Source organism: Pseudorca crassidens, chromosome X, assembly GCF_039906515.1.
Source record: "Pseudorca crassidens isolate mPseCra1 chromosome X, mPseCra1.hap1, whole genome shotgun sequence".
In the NCBI taxonomy this organism is placed as follows: Eukaryota; Metazoa; Chordata; class Mammalia; order Artiodactyla; family Delphinidae; genus Pseudorca; species Pseudorca crassidens.
This window is the reverse complement of record NC_090317.1, coordinates 91044451-91067113: the sequence shown is the minus strand read 5'-3', so window position 1 is coordinate 91067113 and position 22663 is coordinate 91044451. Positions and strand designations below refer to the sequence as shown.

General features: G+C 47.9%; 2 protein-coding genes across 6 annotated transcripts; both read left to right on the top strand.

Annotated features, from left to right (window-relative positions):
- Window positions 1-93: 93 nt before the first annotated feature.
- Window positions 94-4405, top strand: EBP (EBP cholestenol delta-isomerase). Of its 2 annotated transcripts, XM_067724300.1 has the most exons (6): window positions 94-407; window positions 709-828; window positions 1305-1668; window positions 3011-3047; window positions 3173-3303; window positions 3928-4405. In XM_067724300.1, the coding sequence occupies exons 3-6, from the start codon at window positions 1368-1370 to the stop codon at window positions 4149-4151; spliced, it is 693 nt and encodes a 230-aa protein (XP_067580401.1). In that variant the 5' UTR covers window positions 94-407; window positions 709-828; window positions 1305-1367; the 3' UTR covers window positions 4152-4405. The 2 variants fall into 2 exon arrangements, with proteins under 2 accessions (XP_067580401.1, XP_067580400.1); XM_067724299.1 differs by lacking the exon at window positions 709-828 and having other exon boundaries at window positions 118-407.
- A 2588-nt stretch (window positions 4406-6993) lies between these two features.
- TBC1D25 (TBC1 domain family member 25) lies at window positions 6994-21027 on the top strand. 4 transcript variants are annotated; one of them, XM_067723284.1, is made up of 6 exons: window positions 6994-7246; window positions 8844-8953; window positions 9921-10075; window positions 18726-18853; window positions 18994-19182; window positions 19430-21027. In XM_067723284.1, the coding sequence occupies exons 1-6, from the start codon at window positions 7130-7132 to the stop codon at window positions 20789-20791; spliced, it is 2061 nt and encodes a 686-aa protein (XP_067579385.1). In that variant the 5' UTR covers window positions 6994-7129; the 3' UTR covers window positions 20792-21027. The 4 variants fall into 4 exon arrangements, with proteins under 4 accessions (XP_067579385.1, XP_067579386.1, XP_067579387.1 ...); XM_067723285.1 differs by lacking the exon at window positions 6994-7246 and adding an exon at window positions 7409-7464; XM_067723286.1 differs by lacking the exon at window positions 6994-7246 and adding an exon at window positions 7569-7714.
- The last annotated feature ends 1636 nt before the right edge of the window (window positions 21028-22663 follow it).

The window sequence follows — 22663 nt, the reverse complement described above, 5'->3', positions numbered from 1 at the left end:
TGAGGGCAAAGGTGAGAGGACACAACGCAATGCTGATGCAACAGCACAGAAACACCCGATTTCCGATGTGATTTATAAGGGGATAGGAAACTGAAGCCGCGACTCGCTGCAGGTTGGCTTCCGCCGAAAACGCCCACCAACCTTGGCCCTCCCAGCCTCTTCCACGCCTGACTGGGTCTCAACCAACAGCGAAAATGGTACCAACGCGTGAGGGCGGGGTCGGCGGCACAGAGAATTACTATTGGTTGGGAGCGGCAGTGGCCTCCTTCCCAGCCCCTCCATTGGCCAGTTCCGTAAGGCGGAACCTGTGAGGGGTTGGGTTTGAACTAGGGATATTTCGGAGCCAGCGAGCGATCCTAGAGAGACCCCGGAGCCGGTGGGAGAGGCCGCTGCAGCCGCGCTGCTGGGTGAGTTCCCTCCGCCTGGCCTGCCACTCCATCCCTTAGTTCTCAATTGCAAAACGGCCAGCCCTCGGCGCGCCTGCGCAAGACCCTACCCTTTCCCCCCCACCCCGCGCCGTCCCACCCCCCCCGCCACCCCCACGCGCCTGCGCAGGACCCCCGGCTACCGCGCGGTCGTCCGGACGACAGAAGATCCGCCTTCTCATTGGGCAGCTGAACTAGCGGGTTCTAGTTCTGATTGGTGGTCTCTGTATTTGACCCTCCTTTTTCTCTTTAGCGCCCCGCGCAAGGCTCCTCTTTGTTGCAGGTTAGCCGCAGGCTGCGCAATTTCGGGAGGAGTCGGGCGATCCCACACACTGAACCTGAGGGTCGTCGTTCTGATTAGTCTTCTCTCTTCTGTCCTGCAGTTTCCAGGACTACGGGGAGGGTAATAGCTTTCCGTTGCATGATGCAAGACAGTGACCCCTGCAAATGGGACCTTACCTGGTCGTTGTGTCTCCCCCAGCCGACTGTGACCCCTGAGGGCGGGGATCAGGTGGCTCCTCCACCAAAGCGTGACCAATGAGGGCTGGGACCTAGTATGATTCTTGTGTCTGCCCACCAGACTGTGACCAATGAGGTCAGAGACTGAGCCTGGTTCCTATCTTCCCCAGCAAACTGACCAATGAGGGCTGGGACCTGTTCTAGTTCCTGTATCTACCGCATCCTATGGCTCCCGGAGGGCTGGAACAAGCTTTCAGTCTTTCTGTGGCCTTATAGTCATGTTTTTTAAAACAGTAAATAATTAGATTATTTTAATCATGTCTGTATTAATTGGTTAATTGAGTCCATTTACATTTCTTGTCATAATAAACTATTTGGATTTGATTTTATGATCTCATTCTGTGCTCTCTATTTGTTCAGGTTTTTCCTTTCCTTTTATTCTCCTTTCTACATATCCACACACCTCCATCAGCCTACAAAGACATGACCACCAATGCCAGCCCCGTGCACCCATACTGGCCTCGGCACCTGAGGCTGGACAACTTTGTGCCTAATGACTGCCCCACCTGGCATCTCCTGGCTGGCCTCTTCTCCATCTCTGGGGTCTTAGTTGTGACCACATGGCTGTTGTCAGGTCATGCTGCGGTCATCCCACTGGGGACTTGGCGGAGACTGTCCCTGTGCTGGTTTGCAGTGTGTGGGTTCATTCACTTGGTGATTGAGGGCTGGTTCAGCCTCTACCACGAGGACCTTCTCGGAGACCAAGCCATCTTGTCTCAACTCTGTGAGTCCTGAGTTCTTCAGTGTGCTGTGGAAGGGAATTTCCTGGGCAGGGATTGGCTTAGATGTTTACCCACCCACCAACTCTTTTCCATTCATTTTAAATAAAATTTTTAAATTTATTTAACTTTTTGTTGCATATATATTCACATGGATCCAAAACTAAACAATTTAAAGAGGTATGCGGTGAAAATCTGCGTTCTATCCACCAAGTTTCCCCAAATAATTGCATATGTTTCTTTTCAGGGTTTTACACATAAATTAACACACATAAGCCTCAGTTTGCTCAATTATAAAAGAGGGATAATAAGTCATATCCAAATATATGTAAGACACTTAGAACAGTGTTTGGCAGATAGTAGATGCCATATTACTTATTATCATCATCATCATCATTTTTATTTTTTCTTTTGTGTAAATGGTAACATGCTATATACACTTCTGAACTTTGCTTTTTTTAAATGAGGACACTTACAGAACTATTTGACTTTTCCAGTACTGATAGCATTTTCCACCAATATTTTGCTGTTACAAACAATACTCCTTTTTGGCCTCAAGAATAAATCTGGTAGAACATTCTTCTGCAAGTCTCCGTGTGGAGATCTGCTTTCATTTCTCTAGGGTAAATATGGAGGAGTGGAATGGCTGGGTCACATGGTAGATGTGTGTTTACCTTTATGAAAAACTGCCAAACTTTTCAAGAATGGCTGCACCAAAAAAATTTTAAAAATGGCTGCGCCATTTTATATTCCCACCGGCAGTATATGAGAGTTCTAGTTTCCCACATCCTCACTGACACTTGGTATGGTCAGGTGTTTCTTAAATTTTAGTCCTTCCAGTGGATGTGAGTGATATCTCATTATGGTTTTAATTGGCTTTCCCTTAATGACTAACAAAAGTTTGAGTAGCTTTCATGTGTTTACTGACCATTTGGAAATCCTCTTTTGTGAAAAGCCTATTCCAGTCTCCTATTTTTACATTGGGTGATCTGTCTTTTTCTTGATTCTCTTCTCACTCTTTCATTTACTCATCTGTTCACCTTCTCTCTCTCTCTCTCTCTCTCTCTCTCTCTCTCTCTCGCTGTCACTCACTCATTGGCTACGTCCCTCACTCCATCATTTACACCTGCCTCATTTTACTCCACAAACATTTATTGAATACCAGACAATCACAGCAACACTTATTGTTCTGTGCCAGGTTTGCACACATTATCTTGTATACATATAGTAACCCTAGAGTCCAAACAACTACCCCATTTCACAGATGAGGAAACTGAGGCATGGGGAAGTTAGTCTGAGTTCCTTTTCCTGATGATATTCTTCATGTATGTCTCTCGTCTTCTTCAGGGAAAGAGTATGCCAAGGGAGACAGCCGATACATCCTGTAAGTGTTTGCCTCTGTCAAGGGAGACCTGTGTTTTGGAGGGGTGGTGAGTCAGGGACCACTAATGGGGTGCCTTGTGGGGAGAGCACAGTGATGCCAGTGCCCCCCAATCCTTTCTCTTGCAGGAATGATAGCTTCATGATATGCATGGAGACCATCACAGCTTGCTTGTGGGGACCACTCAGCCTATGGGTGGTGATCGCCTTTCTCCGCCAGCAGCCCCTCCGCTTTGTCCTACAGCTTGTGGTCTCTGTGGGTGAGGAGAGGGCCCACACTGGGTGCTTGAGGGCTTGATGGGGGATCCACAGACGTGGGGGCATCCCTGCAGGTGGGACCTCTCAATGTGCCCATCCAGGGCTGAGTCAGACTGAATGACAAACTCCCTGAGGTTCTGGAACAGCCATGCCCCTCTTGGCCTGCATTCTCAAGCGAGGAGGGTTCATTTCTCCTCCCACTCCATCACAAAGTCTCCCATGAAGGTTACGGTTACATGAGGTGACCCATGATGGTGGGAGGCCCCCGGATCCTCCAGGAGCAAGATTCTGAGTTTCCTTCATCTGAGATTCAGTCCTCTTACGTTCTTACTTTGTTAACTTTCTGGAAATGTGAGTTCTCTCTAGTCCTGGAATCCTGAGATGTCTTGAATGAAAGGATTTTGAGCTTCCTTAAACTCTAGAGATACGAACTCTCCTGAGTTCAGAAAGTCTCAGCTTCTGATTTCTGGAAATCTCACTTCTGTTTTCTGAAATCCTCAGCCATATGATTGCAGAACACTTAGGTCTCTGAATTTGGGAATCCTGAGCTCTGATGACTTGGAAAATGGCTTGGAATTGTTCCCCCTCCTTACAGGCTTTCCTTCTTCCCCTTCTATCTCCCACAGGTCAGATATATGGGGATGTGCTATATTTCCTGACAGAGCACCGTGAGGGATTCCAGCATGGGGAGCTGGGCCACCCTCTCTACTTCTGGTTTTACTTTGTCTTCTTGAACGCCCTGTGGCTGGTGCTGCCCGGAATCCTCGTGCTTGATTCTATAAAGCAACTTGCTCGTGCTCAGAGCATGCTGGACACCAAAGCCACAAAAGCCAAGAGCAAGCAGAACTAATGAGTGATGAACTGGGCTTGAACACTGGCTATTGAGGAGCTCTCCACCTGCCAGAAGATTCCAATCCTTGCTCTCACAGGTTGGAAGGACAAATCAAATTGATCTGTCAAACTCAGGCTGATGGGTGAACAGGGGGAAGAAAGGAGCTGTGTGGAGCTACTGTCAGGAGCTGTTGGGACAAAGGTACAAGAGAACCTTGGAAGTCTGTGATGGGGACAATTTTTTAAAATCAGGAAATAAAGATCTTGACCCTATGCTGAGAGATCTTTAATGACTAACCCCAGAGATGCCCCATGACTGACCCCATAGACCCCTCCAGCACTCATTCCACAGACCATCATTCTCTCAGCCATAGACTGCCATCATCATCATGTAGACCTCGAATCTATGACCTCACAAATCCCCATCACTGACCCCACAGATTCCTCTGATGGCTGATTAGATCCATGAATCACACCTGTCAGCTCTTTTAAGGCGTGATCATCCACCCACGCCCTTGGCGTTCTCTCCAGAACACACCTCTCTTTTTACAATATGGATAGGCTGAGAATTTTCCAAATCCAAGTTCTTCAGTTTACTCAACCTCTTGTCTCCTGATCAGGTACCCCACAACTATCCCATCACTAACTCCACAGGCCCCTCATTACTCCAAAGACCCCCATCACTACCCTAACCTTCCCATCACTCACACCAGAGACCCCACAAAACTCACTCCACCACCCTCCCATCACTCACACCACATACTCCATCATTAACAACTAAGATACCCATCACTCTCCCCACAGCCTTTCATTTGCTCCAGAGACAGACCATCATTCACCTCACAGACCTCTGTCACTCACACCACAGACCCCATCACTCGCCCCAACAGACCTCCCATCACGTACAACTCCAAGACTCACCTCATAGACTCCCTATCATGTGTCACACAAACCCTCTCACTCTCCCCACAAACCCCCTATCATTTACCCCATAGGCCTCATCACTCACCATACAGATCCCCTATCACCACCCTATAAACTCCCCATAACTCACCCTGCAGAATCCATCACTTACCTTACATACCCCATCACTCACCCTATAGATCCCCAATTACCCCACAGATCTTCCATCACTTACCCCATATCCTATCACTCAACCCCACAGACCACCTGTCATGTACCCACAGATACTCTTCACCCTACAGACCCCCATCACTCATCCTGCACTCTCTGTCATTAACCTCATAGACCTTCAGTCATAAAACAAATGGGTACTTGAGGAATTTTGAGGAGATGACAAAGAATGAATAATAAAACTGCAGATACCTGGAAACTGGCTCCAGGTAACCTGTGCAGAGCAGGACTTCATTTTAAATCCTGGTTCCGCTCAAGCCTACAGTGTAGCTTTTGACAAATGCCTCACTGTTAAGGCCGTGCTTCACTTTCTCACCTCAGATCCATCACTTACCTCATGGTTTACTTAAGGCATGCTGGCCTCTGTGTTCTTCCTCAGACACACCAGGCACAGGCCCACCTTCCGTCCATTGCACTGTCTGCTCTCTGTGCCATTTACTATCGCTTTGGTCTAGAGCATGTTTTCCCCTTTCATTCAGTGCTTTCATCTGTAAAATGCTTATAATAATAGTACCTATCTCATAGGGTTTTTATGCAGATTAAAGGAATTAATATATTTAGACTATCTGGCATACACTTTGTTGAATGGAACAATGAACAAATGAAAGAGAAAGTTCTCCCCAGCACTATGGCAAGGACCTCCTTTTTGAATTCCGTGCTTCCAGTATCTTTCCTTCCAGGGCTCTCTCCACAACCAAGACAGGGACATCTGATCACATCATACCCCCATCTAAAACCTGTGCTCCAGGGCCTGCAGGATAAAACTCCAAGCTCTAGGCTAATGTTTTGCTCATTCCACCCTATGGTAATTTTAATGAGAAACAGACTTTCAAACTCCCTGTTTCCATCAGAAAATCCAGCAGTGCCACAGAAGTGTTTTAGAATTGCAGACTTCTCTAAAAAGGTAACGTTAACGGTAGCATCCATACAATACTGCAGCAACAGCTGGAGTCCAGGTAACTTACAGGACTCCTTTGTGAGAAATTACATTTGTAAGGGCAGCCTGTATTTTGTCCAAACCATATAGATGTTATACAGTAAAGTGAGGAGAATGCCTTTTTGCATTTTGTGGTACATAAAGTTTCTCAAAGGAGTCTAAGCTATGTCCAGTATTCAGCTGATATTTGGTGGACACACCATTTAATAACAGGATCGATCTCAACGTGTTGTAAGGATTCAATAAAAACAAAGGCAAACTTTAAAAAGCTAGGACCTCCAGAGAGCATACAAATGGCTTTTTTGGGTAAATTACTTATTGAAGTATAACATGCGGGCAGAAACTGCAAAAATCATAAATGTACAGCTCCATGAATTTTCACAACGTGTAAACTATTTTTTAAAAGATTCTGGAAAAAGGATTATTCTTCCGTTCAGCGGATTCATTTGAAGTGAGGATCACAGGCGTTTGAAATAGATGACATCATCTCTAAGCAGAGACGCGAGGCGACTTGGGGCGGGATGTGGAGGCTTGACGTCGTCGCGCAGCAGCTTCCTTTCCCCGCCCACTTTTCTCGCCTGAATAGGTCGTCACTTTAACACGCACCTAGGTGAACCCGGAAGCAAACTGCCCAAACAACCAAACCAAGAACAAGGGCGGGGCGGGCCCTCAATAAGCGCCTGCACACTGGCTAAAGTGAGGCAAAATGCCCGGCTTTGGGGGGCGGGGCTCCTGGCAACAGCACATTGTGCGCGTGCGCAGAGGCGACCTCCACCCTGTGCCAGGTGGTGGGGGGGGTAGGGTCCCGTGGCGCCCTCTGCGCCTGCGCCCGGGCGCAAGGTGGGGCCGCAGGCGCCCGCATTTTGGGGTGTGCGCAAGGGTAGGGGGCAACGGTCAGCTGTCACCCGGAGGCGGGTGGTGGAGGGATGGCGACGGCCTCTGGATCCTCGGACTTGGCCGGCTCCGGAGCGCCCCCGCCTGGTGGGGGAGCCCAAGCGGCAGCTGAGGAGGAAGAGCGAGAGGTGGTGCGGGTCCGAGTCAAGGTGAGGCTGGCGGCCCGTCGTCTAGCCTGCCCCGAGCTCCCAGGGGAAGGGAAGGCGGTGGCTGTCCTAGGCTGGAGGGCGGGACCTGAGAATTGGGGTGTTACGTGAGGGGCGAGGCTTGAGGGCAGAGTGATGGTGGCGTGAGTGGAGGGTGGGGGAGAGGCTGGACCTGGGAATGCGAGGGCAGGGCATGGGGCGTGATGACTGCAAATGGAAAGGTAGAGGCCCCTGGAATGGATGGGTGGAGATTGTGGGTAGAGAGGAGGGGCTATAGGGCTGGAGGAGGGGCCTTAATAGTTGAGTGGGGCCTTGAGAAATGAGGGAGGCTGTTGCTGTCTGAAAAGGAACCTCTGACATCAGTCAACATATGTGTTGAGAGTGCACTTTTGTGCAAGTCCCCACCCTGGATGAGCGGACATACTCGTCGGGGAGACAAACAGCTCAGTAAATGAGATGCTTCAGACACTGGTAGATGTCATGGGGAAATAACGAAAAAGGTTCGGAACTAGGGAGTTACTTTAGCCAAGGTCGTACAGGGAAATCCCCAGAGAGGTACTGAAGGAGCAGAGACACAAATAAAAAGGAGTCAGGCATGTGCATATCAGGGGGGAAGAGTGTTCTAGACAGAGGGAACAGCAAGGGCAAAGGCTGGGAGGTGGGGATGAGCTTGGCATGTTCCCTTAGGTTCCCATGTTGCTGGAGCCCAGAGAGTGAGGGGAAGAGTGGTAGGAGGTGAATCGGAGAGGTAAGAGAGGGGCAGATTGTGAAGGGCCTTTGGCATGTACTCTTGAGTAAGAAAGCTGTTGCAGTAGTTCCAGCAGGCAGTCAGTGATGGTGGCTCAGACTAGGGTGGTGGCACTGGTGGTGATGAGAAGAGGGTAGATTCTGGTGAGAAGTAAACAGATCACTTCAGTGTAATAGAGGAAGCTCAAAGGTAGAGGTTTGGGAGTTCAGAAAAGAGAAGATGCCTGAGCTGTGTGTGAGCCAGCTGAAGAAAGTGGGAAGGACGTACCAGACTGGGGGATCTGCATAAGCAAAGGCCTGGAGCCAGAATGTATTCAGAGTATAACTTCCAGGAGTCTGGTAGTACCAGAGTGTAAAGTTCAAAAAAGCTGACTGGAGGGAGGCTGGCTGGGGTCCTATAGGCCCACCTGTTGGGGATCCTGGGGTTCCCTTTGAAGAGATTTAAGCAGGGGAGTGTTGTAGATAGATGTGCTAGATTGGTTGCAGCGCGGAGGACTGGTTTAGTGAGGGCCAGACTGGACATGGTGATCCAGGCAACCATCATTGAGGGGATGTAGAAGAAGGATTGGGTGCCTGGACTATTGCAGTAGCCCCCTCACTGGAACACTCCTTTCTCCTTTGTCCCCCACAGACTGTTCATAGAGCAGCCAGAAGGATCCTGTTAAATCCTGAGTCAGACCACATCCCTCCTCTGCTCAGAACCCTCCCAAGCCTCCCCCACCCTCCATTCAGAGCAAAAACAACAGTTCTCCCCATGGCTCAGAACTCCCGCCTTGATCTGGTCCCTGCTACTCACTCCATGTCAGCATGGTGATGTGACCCCTGATGGCCGACCCCTGTCTTCTCTCCCCAGAAATGTGAGAGCTTCTTGCCACCTGAGTTTCGCTCTTTTGCTGTGGACCCCCAGATCACCTCACTCGATGTGTTACAGCACATCCTCATCCGAGCCTTTGACTTGAACGGGTGAGTAACGGGAGCCTGGGGAAAGCCAGTGGGCCACCCACCTCGACAGCGGTTGTTTGGCATTTTTATTGTTGTTGTTTGGTAAAGGGGGAGGTTGTTTTCTTGTTATTATTACTATTATTATTATTATTATTATTGAAATAATCCCACAGTGAACAAACAGCCGCATACATATCTTGGAATATTTGGGGAAATCTAGTCATAGGAGTAATATTGCTGAGTTAAACGGTGTATGCTTTTTTAAAATTTCAACAGATGTTTCCAAAATGTTCTCCAGGTAGGTATTACCAATTTACAGTCTCACCAGCAGCCCATAAAATTCCTGTTTCCCTCACACCCTCACAAACACTGGCTACTAGAAAACATTGGAAAATTTGCCAACCTGATAGATGAAAAGTAGTGTCTCTTGGAGACAGGTGTGATGGTTATTTTGTTGTCGTTGTTATTTTAGACGAATGCACATGGTAACAAACTCAAATAATACAAAAGTGATGGGTATTTAGGATGTTTCCATGGTTACAATAGTTATCACACAACATACTTCTTTGCATAGTTGCACAGGTGTATCTGAAGAACAAATTCTTAGTTGTTATTTGACTTTTTGTGCATAAACATTTTTTGTTGTGAAATATAACAAACATACAGATTGCTTTTTTTTTTATGCACAAGGCTGCTTTCTTCCCACTTCTATCCCTCAGCTACTCTGTTACCCTCCCTAGAGGGGACCACGTTACCAGTTCCCAGTGTGCTCTCCAGATACAAGCAGGTGTGTATCTGCTTCTGCTTGTGAAACAAAATAGAAAAAAACGATCTGACCTCAGGCTGCCTGAAATCCTTGGCACAGTGCCCAGCACATAGTAGGAAGTTGTTTTCAAAACCATCTATCCTCCTCAGCTTCTTTTGGAAACTGTCCCTGAGGCCTCCAGGGCACTGGGGCACTGAAAGATGCCATGTCTTCTCTGTCCAGGAAGAAGAATTTTGGTATCAGCTACCTGGGCCGGGATCGGCTGGGGCAGGAAGCTTATCTCTCACTCCTGTCTGACTGGGACCTCAGCACGGCCTTCGCCACCGCCTCCAAACCTTACCTGCAGTTGCGTGTAGATATTCGGCCCACTGAGGATAGTGAGTACCTGGTGCCTTGCGGGCACTGCTCTGGGATGCCCCCCTTTCCCCGTGGGATGACTCCACTCCTCACAATGCACTCCCTCACGGTGGGCTAGGGAGCAAGGAATCCTGGGTCCAAATCCTGGCTTGGCCACTGGCCCTCAATTTCTTTATCTGTAAAGTAGAGATAATGGTATCTTAGGGCCATCATGATGATTAAACAGGGAAATTCATGTAAAAAACCTGGAAAGGTGCATGGCTGCATAGTGAATGCTCAAAAAGTATTAGCTCTAATAACAATAATGATCACATTTATTATAGCATATAATGTAGTAACATATAACTGTATAATGCAATATAATAATAGAGCTACAGTATTATATGTTTCAGTTATAATAATATTGTAAATATAACAATGCTGATTATAGTCATGGTAATTGTATTTATTCATTGACTCACCCTGCACTCATATTCATTTGTTTGTTCCTTTTATCTCTCAGCCACTTCCAGTCTTCTCATATTTGTTCCCCTAGTCTTACCTGTACTGGTCCCTGAGAGCCCACAGATAAATTAAGACACGGTCCCCAAAATTTGATTATTGAGCTTACATTAGAAAATAATAGTGTGTCAGGGTTAAAGTTCCTGGGTATGGTAACGGTATCATGGTTATAGAAGGAAAATATCCTTGTTCTCGGGAAAAACACAGTTAAGTATTAAGGGGTAAAGCATCATGATATCTGCAAATAATTCAGCAAAAAAATATACAATGGAATATTACTCAGCCATAAAAATAAACGAAATTGAGTTATTTGTAGTGAGGTGGATGGACCTAGAGTCTGTCATACAGAGTGAAGTAAGTCAGAAAGAGAAAAACAAATACCGTATGCTAACACATATATATGGAATCTAAGGAAAAAAAAAAAGGTCATGAAGAACCTAGGGGTAAGACGGGAATAAAGACACAGACCTACTAGAGCATGGACTTGAGGATATGGGGAGGGGGAAGGGTAAGCTGTGACAAAGTGAGAGAGTGGCATGGACATATATACACTACCAAACGTAAAATAGATAGCTAGTGGGAAGCAGCCACGTGGCACAGGGAGATCAGCTCGGTGCTTTGTGACCACCTAGAGGGGTGGGATAGGGAGGGTGGGAGGGAGGGAGACGCAAGAGGGGAAAGATATGGGAACATATGTATATGTATAACTGATTCACTTTGTTATAAAGCAGAAACTAACACACCATTGTAAAGCAATTATACTCCAATAAAGATGTTAAAAAAATAAAAAAATTTTAAAAATGTATATATATATGGAGAGAGCAAGATGAAGCAAATGTGGCAAAATGTGAACAGCTGGGGGAGCTAGATGAAGGACATATGGATGGTCAATGTATTCATCTTTTAACTTTGTCATAGATTTGAAATTTTTTTAAAATAAAAAGTTGTGGAGTGGAAGACACGGTTCCCAGCCTCAGGGAATTCACAGTGCCTATTTGGGGTGACTGAGGCATTTTATTTTACTTTATTTATTTATTTTTAATATTTATTTATTTATTTGGTTGTGCCAGGTCTTAGTTGCGGCTCGCGGGCTCCTTAGTTGCGGCTTGCCAGCTCCTTAGTTGCGGCGTGCATGTGGGATCTAGTTCCCTGACCAGGAATTGAACCCGGGTCCCCTGCATTGGGGGCACAGAGTCTTAACTACCGAGCCACCAGGGAAGTCCTGAGGCATTTTATTGATGTCATAATAACATATAAATAGCTAACATGTGTCAAACACTTGGGGCCATTCTGCACACATAATGTTTATTCATTGGATTGTCAAAACAATTCTACAGGGTAGGGACAATCGTTATCCCCATGTTATAAATGGGGAAACTGAGGCTCATAGAGGGGACAGGACTTGTCCATGTGACACAGACAGTAAGTGGAGGAGCAGGATTTGAACCCAGGTGGTGGCTGAACTGTCTTCAGAGTCCTTGCTTTTAACCATTTAACTCTACAAAATGTGGGGCTTGTTAAGAAAAAGAAACTAGAGAAAAAGATAGGCAGAGAGAGAGAGAGAGAGAAACAAGAGTCAGAGGGAAAGATAGTGACAGAGACAGGCAGAGAGACAAATGGGAAAAGACAGGTAGCCAGAAACACAGGAACCTCTGCACTGAGCAGCCCTATGTGCTACTGTGTGTCAGTCACTTAGCTAAGTCCCCAAGCCTCCATTTCCTCACCTATAAAATAGACACAATAGCACTATTTCAGTAAGGAAATAAAATCTGCCCCACTAATAAACATGTGAAGAAAACCCCAACTGCACAAGAACTGAGAGGAATGCAAATTACAGAGAGACACATACCCATCAGTTTGGCAAAAGGACATTTAAAAGTTATCTTTTTAAAGAGAATCAACTTTCCAGTTACTGATGAGTTAGTTCTATTCCTACCATTGTCTTGTTTCCCAAACTCCTGCAAATACACGAGTTTGTTTCTGAATTCCTGATCCCCTTACACTGATCTCTTTGTTCAACCCTAAGCCAATTCTATGTTGTTTTAATCATGTAGCTTTATGATATGTTTTAATGTTCTCCTTTTAAAATTTTTTCTTGAATATTCTCACGCACTTACTGTTCTTTTTTTTTTAATTATTTATTTATTTTTTGTATGCGTTGGGTCTTGGTTGCTACGCACGGGCTTTCTCTAGTTGTGGCAAGCAGGGGCTACTCTTCATTGTGGTGCATGGGCTTCTCATTGTGGTGGCTTCTCTTGTTGCAGAGCATGGGCTCTAGGGTGCGTGAGCTTCAGTAGTTGTGGCACGCAGGCTCAGTAGTTGTAGCGCACAGGCTTAGTTGCTCCGTGGCATGTGGAATCTTCCCAGACCAGGGCTCGAACCCATGTCCCCTGCACTGGCAGGTGGATTCTTAACCACTGCACCACCAGGGAAGTCCCACTGTTCTTTTCATTTAATAGAATTAGCTTATCATTTCATTAAAATCCTGATGGGAATTTGATTGGAGCTACTTTTTTTGGGGGGGGCTGTGCCACACAGCTTGCAGGATCTTACTTAGTTCCCTGACCAGGAATGGAACCCAGTGAACCTGGGCCCACGGCAGTGAAAGTGCCAAGTCCTAACCAGTGGACCGCCAGAGAATTCCATGGAGTTGCATTTTTTTTTTTTTTACATTTTTTAATGAAACTATTTTTTTTTTTTTTTTTTTAGCCGCACCACGTGGCTTGTGGTATCTTAGTTCCCCGACCAGGGACTGAACCCAGGCCCTCCACAGTGAAAGCACAGAGTCCTAACCACCGGACCGCCAGGGAATTCCCTAATGAAACTAATCTTTAATTATCCAGTAAATACATTCTCCTTATTATAAATAATGCTGAAGTCTCCTGGAACCAGTCTGCCTAATCTTTTTTTTTAATTTATTTATTTTATTTTTGGCTGCATCGGGTCTTCGTTGCTGCACGCAGGCTTTTCTACGGTTGCTGCGAGCAGGGGCTACTCTTTGTTGCAGTGCGCGGGCTTCTCATTGTGGTGGCTTCTCTTGTTGGGAGCACGGGCTCTGGGCTCACGGGCTTCAGTAGTTGTGGCACACGGGCTCAGTAGTTGTGGCTCGCAAGCTCTAGAGTGCAGACTCAGTAGTTGTGGTTCATGGGCTTAGTTGCTCCGCGGCATGTGGGATCTTCCCGGACCAGGGCTCAAACCTGTGTCTCCTGCATTGTCAAGGCGGATTCTTAACCACTGCACCACCAGGGAAGCCCCCACTGTGCCTAATCTTGTTCCCCTACCCTTTTGCCCTGCAGGAGCTACTTTGATCAGTTTGATGTATAACCTTACAGGTCCTTTATTTATTCACACACACATACACACAGACAAATTAATCTACATATAGAGATACGTAAGTATATTCATATTTGTATATATACACAGACGGTATGTGTTTAACATTAATGGTATCATGCTATACATTAATAGGTAAGTAAGGGCTTCCCTGGTGGCGCAGTGGTTGAGAGTCCGCCTGCCGATGCAGGGGACACGGGTTCACGCCCCGGTCCAGGAAGATCCCACATGCCGCGGAGCGGCTGAGCCCGTGAGCCATGGCTGCTGAGCCTGCGCGTCTGGAGCCTGTGCTCCGCAACGGGAGAGGCCACAACAGTGAGAGGCCCGCGTACCGCAAAAAAAAAAAAAAAAAAAAAAAAGGTAAGTAAGTGTCCAATCAATGGAGCTGTTACAAATATTATTAATGGAATTCTTGGGATCGTGTTTATGACTGTGAAAGCAACAGGCATGTTGTGACCACTTAGATGGCCCAGTCCCTCTTTCAGGGAAGAAGTCAGTTTCTGTCACCTCTACAGTTGGAAGATTACCAAGCCTAGACCATCAACCAATCTGTGCATTTGTGATATGAATCCTCTTTCTGTCATATGTATTGCAGATATTTTTTTCCAAGCTTATCTTTTTGTTTTATGGCTTTGTTTATGGTGCTTTTCTGATCCTATCAAAAACTAAAATATGTATGCAGTCTTATACATATATCTGTCTTTTTCTTTATGATTTCTGAATTTCTCCTTACTTTGGAACATCCTCCCCATCCACAAGCTTATACAAATATTCTCTTACATTTTCTTCTAATATGCTTATTATTTTCTTTTCTACATATAAATCTCTGTCAGCATTGTGATTAGTAGACCTAGCTTTAAAAAAAAAAATTCCAGACAAATAGGTATGTCAGCATCATTTATTAAATAACCACTTTTTCTACACTGATTTGAAATGCCACTTTTGTCATGTACTGAGTTCCCATATGTCCTTGGATTTATTTCTGGGCTTTCTATATTGAATTCCACCAGTTGGCTCTATTTGTCTCATGCTATGCTAACACCATATTTTTATCACAGTGGTTTTCTGATACATTTTAATAAGGCAAGCATTGCCTTCCTCCCACTATTCTTTTTTTTTGGCTCTCCTTTTTCTTAACTATTTTAAATGTGAATTCTTTCATATGAACCTTAAAATAATTTTATCCAGTTCCAGGAAAAAACCCACTACGTCACTGATTGGCATTGCACAACATATATAATTTAGGATTTGGGAGGTTTGACAATTTTATGGTAAGGAGGTACAGTATGTATAGTACATATTGTGTAATACTGCAAGAAGGGCCTGGGGCAGCACCCCATAATGAAACGTGCATGTTTCTTCAGGGAAGTGTGTGCATATTCACACTTAGTGAGTTACATAAAGACTAGATATAGGGTTTCCCTGATGGCGCAGTGGTTAAGAATCTGCCTGCCAATGCAGGGGACACGGGTTTGAGCCCTGGTCTGGGAAGATCCCACATGCCACGGAGCAACTAAGCCCTTGCACCACAACTACTGAGCCTGCACCCTAAAGCCCATGAGCCACAACTACTGAAGCCCACATGCCACAACTACTGAGCCCGTGCACCACAACTACTGAAGCCCACTCACCTAGAGCCCGTGCTCTGCAACAAGAGAAGCCACTGCAGTGAGAAGCCCACGCACCGCACCAAAGAGTGCTTGCTCACCACAGCTAGAGATAGCCCACGCACAGCAACGAACACCCAACGCAGCCAAAAATAAATAAATAAAGTAATTTATTTAAAAAAAAAAAAAAGACTACATATAGTCACACGTCAGTTCAGATCCGGTTTTGCCACTAGATGAGTTTGGGCTTGTAGAAATCCTTTGTCCATTTTATTAACAGGTTCTTTCTTTCTTTTAAAAGTCAATATAGAATATCTCTCTTTTCCTGTCATGTGTTTTGTCTTTTATTTTTTTTTAAACTCACTGAGTTATACACTTTATTTATTTTTTAATTTGGTTGCACCAGGTCTTAGTTGCGGCTCACGGGCTCCTTAGTTGCAGCATGTGAACTCTTAGTTGTGGCCTGCTTGTGGGATCTAGTTCCCTGACCAGGGATCAAACTGAGGCCCCCCGCATTGGGAGCGCCGAGTCTTAGCCCCTGCGCCACCAGGGAAGTCCCATGTTTTTGATGTTGAGCGGTGCTTTTTCTGATATTCACATGGCTGCTCTTGCTTTCTGCTTGTGTTTGCCAGGTACACCTTCATGTTTCTTCAATTTTTAACCTTTCTTTGTCACCTAGTTTTAGTATGTCTCTCACAAAATCTCCGTAGCTGGATTTATGCTTTTTTACACAATTGACAGTGAAATCTTTTGAGCACTTTTCCCCTCCAGTCTCCCCCACCCTCCGTAGCCCGTGAAATGGAAGCTTTGGAACACTTCTCATTCTCATCCTCCTCCTGCTCCCTAACCCTTAACTTCTGGGCTTTGCTCCAACAGTAATTTTTTCTCTTTTTCAATTCCAGGCTATCATTATCTTTTCTTTAGAGTCACTCGCTTATGTTTCAGGAATCCTAATGTAACAATGTTACAAACTCCCAGTCACAGTCTCTTTGTCGTTTTATGTTTAACTGTATATATTAAAAACTTGTGGCCTGTCCCCATTTACCCTCCCTTTTGCCTTCCCCCACCCACCTTGAGCCCTTGTAGTCATTCAGTAGTCATTTCTTAGAGAACTTCTTCGTTCTCCTCCAGTAAGGCGCATGCGTTAGATGTATGCTAATGATCAGAAACTTCAGTCGCGGTGGATACGTACTGGGTTGGCTGGATGTGGGACCCTTGGATCTCAGGCCTCTCTTGTCAGTACTCCGTGGGTGCTGCAAGCCACTGTCTTGCTTCCAGAGTTGTGGAACAGAAGCCCATCGGCAATCGGACCTTCTTTCAGTTGTAAGCAGCCTGTTCTTCATCTTTGGAAGCTGGCAAGAGTTTGTCTTCATTCTTAGAATGTGGGCACTTCGCCAGCAGGTGAATAGAGTTGGGGGAGCCCGTGGTCTGTGCTGTTCGTTGATTCATCCTACCTGAGACCTGCCGAGCCACTTCTTCATCTCAGGGACAGTTTCCTTCACATCTGGGTAATTCTGTCTCCACCTGACCCCTTTGCTCCTCCTGCATTTCTTAGGGTTTGCATTGTCAGGTCTCCTGGACTTGTCCTCCAGGTCTCTCTGCTTTCCTCTCAAATCATCAAGCTTTAGCTCTGTGCCTTGACAGGGGCTCCTCTCTTTGGTATTTCAGACCATTGGTGTGACCTTCTTTATTTTACCTGTTGAGTAGTGCAACCTTCTTTATTTTATGTGTTTTCATGTTTTAGAAAGCCCACTCTGGCAGCTGTTGGGAGAGGGTGCAGAGGGGCAAAGGGGAGGCAGGGACGGTTGGGAGGCAGTTTCAGGTGAGAGGCGTGGTGTGAGCTGAGAGAAGAGGTGGAATTGAAGTGTGTTCTGCATGCAGAAGCTATTTAGCTTGGCGATGGTTTGGCCCTGGGAATTGAGAGAGTGGGAGGCGGCAAGGACATCTGTGAGGTGTGGGACTTAAGCAGCTGAACAGGTAGAGACACTGTTCACTCACACGAGGAGCAGAGGAGGAGGTTATGTCTAGAGTGGATCTTGGGCTCCCCTTTTGGACCCCTTAGGTTTGCAGTGCCCCATGGGACACCTAAAGAGAGGCAGTGACATCCACTTGTGGCCCAGGGTTTGCTTCCCCCTCAGCTCTGTGGGAGAAAGTACAGTGGACTTCATGGAAATGTTGCTTAGTGACGGCATTTGCCTGCAAATGACAATGGCTTGAACAAATCCTAGTTGATTTGTTTCGTATAATAGAGTTTGAAAGCTACTGGTCTTTGCTGTTGTCAGCTTAGCAGCTCTGTGGCGCCAGGGCCGACATCTCTTAAGTCTCTCGAACTTATTCAGGTGGCCACTGCTGCTTCAGCCACATGACATTTGAGGTGGGCAGAAAGGATGCAAGGGGGAGTAAAGAAGAGAGAGAAGGGACAGACTTCTGCTGATGTTCCAAGGGCCAGAATTGGGTAATATCAAGCATAGCATTGTTTCTTCTGTCTAACATGCATGGCATACCTGTTCTACAAATACTTTTGCTAAACTTTATCTGGGCCCTGGAGTAAGGTAAATGAGATTCACATCCCAGCCCTACCGTTTCCTTGGCCACTTACTAACTGTTCCAAGCTGTTTGTCATGGTCTGCAAAATAAGAATGATAATGGTAGTCTATACCAATTGTGGGAGGAAAACTAGCAGGAATATAAGATTAAAAGAGTTTGGGCTCTTGAGCTTTGGGCCTGGCCTTCAAATTTCGGTTCTTTCACCCACTTGCTGTGGGGCCTTGGGCAACTTCTAGTCCTGACTATGCATGTTTCCACATAGAGTGGCGATAATAATAGTGCCTAACTTAGAGGATGGATGTGAATATTAAATGAGTTAATATTTGCAAAGGGCTCAGAACGCTTCCTGGCACTTAGCCGTATGGAAGTGTTGTCTACTGTTCTTATCGTTTATATTGACGTTAAGCCCTGTCACAGTGCCTGGCACATAGTAAGTGCTTGATAAATATTACCTTATATCATTAAAATACTACTATTAGAGTCTGCTCAGCCATTCTGTGAGACAGTTTCCACAAGAGGATTATTCGTGGTTTTATTTTTTATGTGATTGGGATGACATGGGAAGGGAGAGTGGAGTGGCTCATTGCCCTGTGGGTGGCCTGGCTTTGGAGGGAGAGGAACCCGACCCTGAGGTCTGGGGTTCTCATCCGCATTCTCATACGGTGTCATTCTGTGTGCCCAGGCCCGCTGCTGGAAGACTGGGACATAATCAGCCCCAAGGATGTCATTGGCTCCGACATGCTGCTGGCTGAGAAGCGGTCATCGCTGACGACAGCTGCCCTGCCCTTCACACAGTCCATCCTCTCTCAGGTGCTTTCAGGGAGCCGCGGGGCCCAGCTGTGATTGGAGGGCAGGGCATCCCTGGCACCCCCGATTCCGAGCATGCCGGTTGGTACCTGCCCCTGGCCTGCCCAGCTGAGTGGTGGCCTCCCTCCCTCCTTCCTTCACAGGTGGGCCGCACCTTGTCCAAGGTCCAGCAGGTGCTGAGCTGGTCATATGGGGAAGACGTCAAGCCCTTCAAGCCTCCCCTAAGCGATGCGGAGTTTCACACATACCTGAACCACGAGGGCCAGCTCTCACGCCCCGAGGAGTTGCGCCTGCGGATCTACCATGGTGGTGTTGAGCCCTCCCTGCGAAAGGTGAGCCCTCTTGGTCACTCATTGGATCCATCACAGCAGTCATGAATAGCTCAAGAGACACATGCGGTGGGCCACACTCTCGGCGGATGGCGTGGAAGTATTCCAGCACAGCAGGCTTACCTTCAGGAGGGGCAGGCTTTTCCAAAGGAGGGCAGAGGCCCAGGGTGGCTGGGTGGTGATGGATCCACACGAGGGTGTGGCAGCTCATCTGTAGACCCTCAGCCTCATCCCTTTCATCCCTGGCCAGGTGGTGTGGAGGTACCTTCTGAACGTGTACCCAGACGGGCTGACAGGCCGTGAGCGGATGGACTACATGAAACGCAAGAGCCGCGAGTATGAGCAGCTCAAGAGCGAGTGGGCCCAGCGAGCGAGCCCCGAGGACCTGGAGTTCATCCGCAGCACGGTCCTCAAGGACGTGCTGCGTACCGACCGGGCCCACCCCTACTTCGCAGGGCCCGAGGATGGCCCACACCTGCAGGCTCTGCACGACCTGCTCACCACTTACGCCGTTACCCACCCACAGGTGTCCTACTGCCAGGGCATGAGCGACCTGGCCTCGCCCATCCTTGCCGTCATGGACCACGAGGGCCATGCCTTTGTCTGCTTTTGTGGCATCATGAAGCGCCTGGCTGCGAACTTCCACCCTGATGGCCGCGCCATGGCCACCAAGTTCGCTCACCTCAAGCTGCTGCTGAGACACGCCGACCCTGACTTCTACCAGTACTTGCAGGAAGCCGGTGCTGACGACCTCTTCTTCTGTTACCGCTGGCTGCTGCTCGAGCTCAAGCGCGAGTTCGCCTTTGATGACGCTCTCCGCATGCTGGAGGTCACCTGGAGCTCGCTGCCCCCCGACCCTCCCGAGCATGAGGTAGAGCTCGTGGGCCCCCCCAGCCTGGTGGCAGACACTGGCTTTGGGGGCCACAGGGGACGGCCCGTGCGGCAGAGGCACATGCTGAGGCCCGCCGGTGGAGGAGATGGTGCTTTTGAAGATGCTGTTGACCACTTGGCCACCACCAGCCAGGGGCCTGGTGGTGGAGGGCGTCTCCTGAGACAGGCCAGTCTGGATGACCTCCAGCAACTCAGGGATAACACAGGCCCCAGGAGGGACCTTCTGGTCCAGCTGCCCCACCCAGCTGCCCTCATCAGCTCCAAGTCTCTCTCTGAGCCCTTGCTGAACTCCTCAGACCCACTGCTTTCCTCCTCTTCCCACCCTGATTCCCCATCGTCTTCATCTCCGCCATCCACCCAGGACGCCTCTCCCACTGGTGACATGGCTGCAGGATCCCCCTTGATGCCAGAGGTGGGCTCCCCACAAGACCCTGGGAAGTCCCTGCCACCCCCACCCCCACTGGGCCTGCCCCCGCCCCAGGAGTTTGGCCGAGGGAACCCATTCATGCTTTTCCTGTGCCTCGCCATCCTGCTGGAGCACCGCGACCATATCATGCGCAACGGGCTGGATTACAACGAGCTGGCCATGCACTTTGACCGCCTCGTGCGAAAACACCACCTGGGGCGCGTCCTACGCCGGGCCAAGGCTCTCTTCGCTGATTACCTGCAGTCAGAGGTGTGGGACTCAGAGGAGGGGGCCGAGGCCACAGCCCCATCTTGATCAGACTCCCTCCAGCCCACTATCAGCCCCACCAGATATCCGTTCTTTGCCAAGAGGGCCTACACATGAGACCCCGCCTCCCTGCCTGCCAGCCCTAGACATGTGGGAGCATAGTGCCCTCTCTCCCCAGGTCTGAGAGTATGGGGCTCTGCTTCAGTACTGCCCCATGGCGACCACGGCCTCTTTTTTCTGTTTTTGTTGTTTTGTTTTTAACAATTGTACTTTGCACACATGAAGGTCACTGTGGTCTGTGTATTTCTCTGCCTTCTCCCTGGTTTTTGTTGTAGATGGAGTCCCCAGGGCCTCTTTACCTGCTGGAGCTGAAATACTTCCCATTTCAGGTGAAGGGCGGCTCCTGCTTCCCCAGTGGCAGGAGAATGGATGCTGAGAAATCAGTTCTAGAAGGTGAGCCCAGGTCGAGGACTGCTTGAGGAGGCCTGAGGCTGTTTTGTCGTACATCTGTCTGCCTGTAAGGGTCTGGATGATGTCTGTGAATGTATGTTTTTAGGACAGGCCCTTTGAATGAGGGATGGGAGAGAGAGATCCTGATTCAGAAAGGCCAAGATTCATTACAAAGACTGGGAAGTATGGGCTACTTAGAAACATTGGGCCAGCTACCTCTAGCATTCCACACGTCACCATTTCTAGGATCCAGCCCCTTCTCTGTGAGTCTTATGCACTAATGCTAGTGGTCCTGGACAGGGGTCTAAGGTTCCTATTCTCGTCACTTGCTCTGGGGACAGCTTAAGGGACTATGGCCTTGCCATGCCTCAGGCTGTCAGCACTAAACTGGGTTTCCAGCTCATGGATACCTGTCTTAACCATTTCAACAATAGAAACCATTTATTTGCCTTCTCCATCCCACTACTGTGGACAAACAAATCAAGCACTGATAAAGCTCAGGCCCTAAAAGGAGTCACCTACCTGTGTGGAGGATAATGATCCAAAAGAAGTTCATTTTTCCCACTTACCTTCTCAGAAGGCAGATTCTCTCACAGGCCGAGTTGTCCCTCCACAGAAGACATGGCAGATGATGGATGAAGTAACTTGGGGTCCTTCGGGTCGTGGCCTCACTGTGCCAGGTTCTGGCCAGAAGTTGCTGCTCTAGGCAATACTGACAGGTGAGTGGCACGAGGGCAGCTATCCTCTCATCTGTCTCTCCCAAAACAATGTCATATAAAGCTGGAGTTAACTCTTAAAAGGCTCCCATCACCCCCCATTATTGGACAGGAGGCTGACCACTCCTCAGATGAGGGCTCAGTCACCGGAGGCAGGACAAGACCATTCTGTGCCTAGGGTCTCCAAGACTGTGGGTCTAACAAGTGCGGATAAGGGGCTCAGGCACCCTGGCCCCAGGGGCCATCCAAGATATGGGAGAATCTGGCCCTCTGAGGACCTGAAATGTCCCATTTGTCAGTAACCAGCTGACACCCTCTGGGTGTATTCTGTGATTTATGAGCTTAGATATTTGAGAAGTCAGACAAGTCAATTCTGTGTATGGCAGCTTGGGACCTCTGAAGGCCAGAGGAGTCCTTTCTGTGAACAGGAGGCTCAGATAACCTGAAGGACAGAAATCTCTATTAGTTTCCGAAGTTACTTGGGACTTCTGGTTCCCGCTAAGATGGCAGACAGCACAAGCCACTGATTCCCTTGCCCAAAAACTACTCTGGAGAAACTACAGAGGGAAACATGAGTTCCAGAAACTAGCACAGCTATGAAGACCTATGAGGAGATGGAAGGTTATCTTTAACTGACCTGTGTTTTGAGTGGTAGATGGCTGGAGGCAACAAATACAGGACAGGTTAGAGATTTAAGTTCTGGCTGGTGCCTCTCCCCCATGTTGCCTTGCCTGCCCCCTCATTGCAGAAATCA